Source organism: Neolamprologus brichardi, chromosome 20 (genome assembly GCF_056152115.1).
Source record: "Neolamprologus brichardi isolate AB-2024 chromosome 20, ASM5615211v1, whole genome shotgun sequence".
Lineage (NCBI taxonomy): Eukaryota > Metazoa > Chordata > Actinopteri > Cichliformes > Cichlidae > Neolamprologus > Neolamprologus brichardi.
This window is the reverse complement of record NC_142123.1, coordinates 31,129,099-31,135,985: the sequence shown is the minus strand read 5'-3', so window position 1 is coordinate 31,135,985 and position 6,887 is coordinate 31,129,099. Positions and strand designations below refer to the sequence as shown.

Below are 6,887 nucleotides of genomic sequence, written 5' to 3'. Positions count from 1 at the left end.
ATTCTTTCAAAGCAAGAACATCTTCATGAAACAAGCAGGTGGCAGGCCCTCAACCCGAAAAAGGTTCGATGTACACATTGTGGATTTAATAAAGAGAAAATTAATACAGAAAGCATTAACACCACTTGTGGTCGGCGAGATCCTGAATCAAGGTGAGGAATCGAGGGTTCCCGTGGATTTACAGAAAGTGTGCAATAATTGATTAAACAAAATCAGGCAGGTGCTTAAATTTGGGCATTTTATTGATTCCAAAACCTGTAGAACTAATTATTGGAACTGAAATTGGCTTGGTAAGCTCAGTGACCCCTGACCTACAGCTGTGTCTCTAATAAAACCTCTGTAACTTCAGAGATGATGTTCATATGTTGATTAATGGTTTTCTTTCGTTTTTGAGAATATTTTTATAAAATCGCAGGCCAGGAAAATCACCTTCATGTTTTTCTGTGTTGACACAAAGACATCTGCTGTGATGCTCACACCTTTGATAAAGTCTTGCGAGTGTCAGTTTCCTTTTTATAGATACAAAAATATGTAAATGTACTAATCTGAATTATAATATTTCTGACTGTCTGAGGCAAAATTTCCCAGATTCAAATCGAATTGAATCGAATCGTGGATCGAATCAATCAGTGACGATACCCAGCCCTAGTTGGCAGGGCTGGCATGTGCCTGAAGCCTGGAGGAGACGACATCAGCTGCATCACCACTGGGGTGCGCTGTTGGTGGTGGGAATGTGGGAAGTACACTTCAGCGTAATCAAATCCATTCATGTCATCGTTAGCCTGACATCAAACTTCAGACTCTAATTTAAATGATAAAGTTACCCTCAGCCTGTGCATGAAGCAGAAATGAACAAAATAATGAAAATATCCAAAACACTAATGCAAAACAAGTCAACTGTACCACAAATAACAATCATCATCATCTCTAAAAATAATACTTAATAACAAATTAAAGATTTTATTATTGGACTGTTTTTAACTAGCTGTACCTAATAAACTGGGAGCAGAGAGTCCACATTGACTTTGTGCATTCCTCATCATTAATATTAGCTGGTAGAAAGAGATGCTATAAAAATCAAAGAGCTTAAAATCAGACCACAGTTTTACTTTGTTGTGAGCAGAGGTGGAGAGGCTGCAGAGGTCTGTGTTTTCATCTCCATCTGGTTGAAGGCTTTTGGTGTAGCGTACACTGAACCATAGCTGGACTGGCCCGGTGGGCCCGATGGCGATTTTTTGTTTTTATGGGCCGATCGATTTTTTTTTACATTTTTTTATTTTTGGAAGGGTATAAAAATGAAAGGTGTTGGATTGGCCAATTGGTCATGATCAACTCTGGGCTGGACCAATTACAGCCGAGGAGGTCGGATGCACCCTTCCCCTTGTTTAGCAATCTTATAGGCCATCCATCGGCTCTTTGTTACTTCGGAAACATGGCTTAAACAATTTCCACGACGTAATCCGATAACAACCGATCTCTTTACCCGGCGGCTTCCCGTGGCTGTCATGCAACAGGTGTTGTGCCAAAAACTGATTTCCAATGTTTGCGTGTATTTTTTATGTGTAATATCTATGTTGGTAAATAGACTTCGGTGAACAGCGTTTAACAAGGGGGTACATATAGAATTAAAAAAATATCTGTTTTTTCAAGTATCTTTACAACTCTGTGTTATTGTACTTACATTATAACCAATCCGGTCCTTTATCCCCACTTTAAATATTTTTACAGAGCTATTGTAATATTTGAGCCATTTCTGCTGTCCAACTACTTCTTACAAAAGACATTTTTAATGTTAATTAGATTTTTTTTTAACGGCATAAATAAAGGTTATATAAAAGTCACTGCCAAAGACTGATTGCGGCTTCTACCTTGTTACAGTAATGTTGTTTGTAGCTCAATATGACTTTATGTCATCCATGAGTGACGCATTTGACATATGTTTCACATATTATAGCCCAACAAGTTACTTATAGCAATTTAAATACCGGAAATCAGTTTTTGGCAGACAATCATTTTTTGGCACAACACCGGCTATTGCAGTTAATAATACAACAGTTTCTTGCCATTTTTTGTGTTTCTTTTTATCGCTGTGTAACTGAGTTCAACTGAAAGCCTGCATGCGCTAGTACCGCTTGCCACAAGTTCCCAGAATCCTTTGCGGTTTTACCCCTGAATGACGTCACATTTTTGGTGGGCCGGTCTCTAGTCAAAATGCCCGGGCCGATTTTTTGTCCTAGTTCAGCCCTGCACTGAACACACTCCTGCAGGAGGTGAACTGCTCTGTCCGTCCTCTTCTCTGATCCCTTCACACAACTGGTTGTCCTGCAGAAGGAGATCAAAGCAGCTGCTTGATACAAATCAAGCTGTGATGAAGCTCAGGTGTCTCACAATTCCTAAAACTCACCTGTGTGATGTCACCACGCTCAGATTCCACAGGAGGTCCTGAAAAAACATCAGAAGATAAACATCAGTCTCTAAGACGTGTTCACCAAGTAGAACCTGAGGAAGTAAACTCAGGATCAACGATGATAACTGGCAGTAATCAGTTACTGATGCATGTGCCGCCAATATGAACCACAATAACAGCAAACTGAGAACAGTTCCTGTATATTTTTATTTGATCTTATTAAATATCATTTTAGTTAATTCACTACTTTAAGCTTTTAGTTTAGTTTTAGTTAACTCTAATAACCTCGATGGACACACGTTTATCAGGCTGACTGTTACAGGAGAATTAAACAAACTTTGTACAAACTGTGATTATTTTGTTGAGGAAGAATCTCTGTGCCAGGCTCTGTTTGGCTTTTCTGTATATAAAATGATGACAATGATATTTTCCTACTAAATAAACTGCATCTGTTGGCAGACAGAAGCTGATTTCAGGCATTTTCTTTGCATTTTTCTCGTCTGACTCCTGTTGTTAGCACATAAATCTGTTTCCACTGTGACATGATGAGTAATTTCCTACAATGTGTACTCCTAAATGTTTAGGGGAGACCGGGGATAGTTGTAACGTGGGTCAGTTGTAACACTTCCAATTTCTCCAATCAGGGCTAAGTTTCAAATGATGTGACTCATCCTGTACATGCCCAACTCAGTTCTGCTATCACATGTGAAAAATCAGCACATTTGGTCAAACACAGACAATTTAACACGAAAAAAAGTAATTTGTATGCCAAAAAGTAAGTTTTTCTACTTTATTTTAATTTCTAATAGAATTATCTGCTTTGCAGTTAAACTCATCAAACTTAAATTATGTTATTTGTATGTCTATGGGGATATATTCTGTGTAGGTCTTTAGTGCTAATGTTTTAGCTGTTGGCTGTAATGTTAGCTAGTTCATGGCTATAGGAGTCTGGGTCAGTTGTAACAGCAACAGTCTGGGTTAGTTGTAACAAAAATACAGATGTTACAACTTACCACACTATTACTTGAACTTAAATTAAACAAGTTGTGGCAACAACATCAGCAGAGAGAGGTTCACTGGTCACCTTTGTATATGCAGTTAATGCCATTGGCAACACAATTCCTCCACTGTTTGTGTTCCCACACATACATTATGCAGACCACTGTGTAAGAGATGGACCAGTAGGAAGTACTGGTAGTGGAAATAAATCAGGATGGGTGTGAGAAACAGATTTCCTCATCTTTCTGAAGCACTCTGCAAACCACACCAAGGTAAGCCATGATAAAAAGTAATGGAATTGCGATGCTGGTGAACAACTACATTTTTTCAGCTTCATTGTTATGTTCAAAATTGGTGCAAGAGTTGTAGGTTATAATGCCCACTGAGCCAATGAGGCCAAACTCAAGGAAGACCAACCAAAATTAATGAAATATTCAGTTGCAGAAAATTCCATAATTTGTCTTTTTTGGGGGGTTGGAATATGTTCAAAAGCTAGATTTCTGCATTCTGTCACACACACACACACACACACACAGCTACATAAATGGCTCTAAGTGCATTCATGTGTTGAATAAACAAAGATTACATGTTAATGTTTTGTCAGTACCCTTATTTCATTGTGTTACATTTCACCCCAGGATATGTTACAACTAACCCAGACTATGGGGCTAATTGAAACATTTCACTCTTTGTGTTTGAGACCATACCATGCAATGGGTAATTGTGCTGCAGAGAAAATAGCTGCACTATTTAATAGCCGAGACATGTAAATACTTTGCATTACATTTTGAATCCACTACCTTAAAAGAGCTCCAATTTACAGACAGAAATGTCAAAAATGTTACAACTATCCTCGGTCTCCCCTACTATTAAAACTTGTTCACTGAGTATTAGACTCCAGGAAATGAATGTGCATTAGTGTGATGAGCTCTGAAGTGATGAAAACACTGTTGTCATGTGTTTCCTGTAGCCTCACCTTTGGGTTTAATGGCTCTGCTCTTCATCAGCAAAGATGCTAAAAAGATGCTGATGACAACGACCAGAATCAGACGCACATAAAGCAGCACATCTGCAAGAGCTGAACAGAGAAGATTTATTTTACTCACACAGTGTAAACAGTTGTTACAGCAGTGGTGGTGGAACAACTGACCGCAGGCGTTTCCTCTCATAATTGTGGGCGGGGCATATAAAGAGGAAAAGCTGTGCGCGGTCGTCAGCGTGTTACTCCTGTAGAGTCCTGAGTTGTTGTCTTTTTTTAATTTTTATTTATGAAATTATTTAATGAAGTAGTTACTCAGAAGCACAGAAAGTATTTATACTTTCACCAAGTTTTCTGTGTTAAGTTCCTGCTGTTGTACTTTCTGCTAAAACTTGAGCAGCTCCTCATTCTGCTTCAAACACACAGTAACAACTACAGCTCCCACAATGCATTCCTCTGTCTGTGTCTGTTACACTGACACTTGTGAAAAAGCTCTGAAACCAAACAGTGACTAATCACAGTCTGTATCTGTCATCTAGCACAGATGTCATGCAGTGCTGCTCTGAGGAAGTCAGCCTTGTTCTCTCTCAGCTGCTGAGGTGGAAACTTATTTCTCATTTATTTCTACAGTTTTTCTCTTTTACGTCACTAAAAGATCAGAGTGATTCTTCCACAGCTCGTAATGTGTCATTCTTGTGTAGTTCACTCATTAATGGATCTTCATCACATGTAAATCTACATACATATAAAAATCTATAACGTACCTGAACTTCCAGAGGAGGCTGATGAAGGTGTGGAGCTTCCTGAAGTTGAGCTTAAACTCTGTGTTGTTGGTGGTGTGGAGGCTGATGAGAGAAACACTGAAGCTGAAAAAGGTCTCAGAGTCCCGTTTGGTGTTGAAGTGGTTGAAGCTGTGAACAATGAAACCATCAGAGTCATAATAAGACCACTTGAAGCAGTTTATATATCTGCATGTGACTGACGTGGTTATGGGCTGTTTGACAGCAGAACTGATGAAACTTGATGTTTCAGATAAATATAACATCTGTAGGTGATTTGAAGGAAAAGTAGCTGCTTTTGAGACGTGAAGCTTCTGTCACACCTTCAAAGACAAACACGACTGTTAGCAGAAACTCACCTTCTGTGACAATCAGCTCAAAATCATCGTTTCCATCTGTCCACAAGTATCTGTCCAAATAGCACCTATACCGTCCGGAGTCAGACTGTTTCAGCTGTGTGATGCTCACATACAGAGTAGGATATGAGATAAAATATTTTTTCACATATTTAATGCTGTATCTGCCGTTCCGAGCTGCATCTTCAGATGTTTCAACAAGAATGTTTCCATCTTCACATTTTTCCTTACAGAAGAGTTTCCTGCTTCCAGAGAAAGTAAAGTTACATGCAACTATGATGTTTCCTCCTTCCTCTGCTCTGTAGGTGAGAGTTTGTGCTTTGACCAAACCAGTGTTTCCATCCTGAAGTGCTGCTGAAAGGATGAACAATCATTAGTTACAATCTTACTATAGATTAAATGTTTTTTAATTATAATTATTAATTTGAACTGATGACAGAAGTTCAGTTAACTTCACTTTTCAGTTTTTATTTGCAAACAGCAAACTTCCTGTTTTATACACAAACGCAAATCTGATGTGGAAGATTCAGAGTTTAAGGTTGTGAAAAAGATAAATAAAAGTCAAAATTCATTTTTGTATCTTTGACGACATCATCATCATCATCATCATCGGCAGCAGCTATTTCTATATTTGTATGTGAAATGAACATTTTAGTCGTGCTGCTAAACATCCAGTTCTCACGTTGTCACCGCTCACTGTGCTGTTGCTCTTCAGCTCATTAAGAGAAGAAATGAAAAACAGAGTGTTTGTTTCATCAGCTCTACTATTATAAGTTTGTCTCTCATAGAAGAGTAGACGAAAAGTATTTGATTATAGATTCAGTGTCCAATAAAAGTAGAAATTTTCTGGGGATCAAACTGGTTTGAAACTAAAAATAATTTGCAAATTACAAAAAAGTTTGTGGAAACATTTAAATTCCACACAGATTTATATATTTCAAACTGGATATATTTCACAGATTTTCTTATACTTTTAATAACCTGCATGTTTAACCACAACAACCACTAACTATGAGTGAGAACAAGGAAATGAAGAAGGAAGTTGCAAAATTAAAAAGTAAAATGGAGACAAATAAAAGTTAGAACAGAGAAAGTGACAGAAATAAGAAGAGAATTTACTCACTGAGGAAGATGAAGCAGAGCAAAGTGTGTTTCATCTCAGAGCTCTGATGGTTTAATGCTGCTTCTCTTCTTCTTCACTTCAAACCAGGAACTTCTTACTTATCTTAATGAAGAGGTCACGCCTACACACACACACACACACACACCCACACACACACACACACACACACACACACACACACACACACACACACACACACTCCTTCTCTCTCACCACTCGAGGGTGAGTGATGCGATCCTAAATC

General features: G+C 38.3%; 1 protein-coding gene across 1 annotated transcript; it reads right to left on the bottom strand.

Moving 5' to 3' along the window:
- Positions 1–1,105: 1,105 nt before the first annotated feature.
- Positions 1,106–6,677, bottom strand: LOC148097034 (uncharacterized). The gene is made up of 7 exons (XM_087833653.1): positions 6,644–6,677; positions 5,524–5,874; positions 5,150–5,296; positions 4,383–4,484; positions 2,405–2,442; positions 2,251–2,322; positions 1,106–1,207 (listed from the first exon to the last, which is right to left on the bottom strand). Exons 1-7 carry the CDS (start codon positions 6,675–6,677, stop codon positions 1,106–1,108), a joined length of 846 nt encoding a protein of 281 aa, XP_087689779.1.
- Positions 6,678–6,887: the final 210 nt, after the last annotated feature.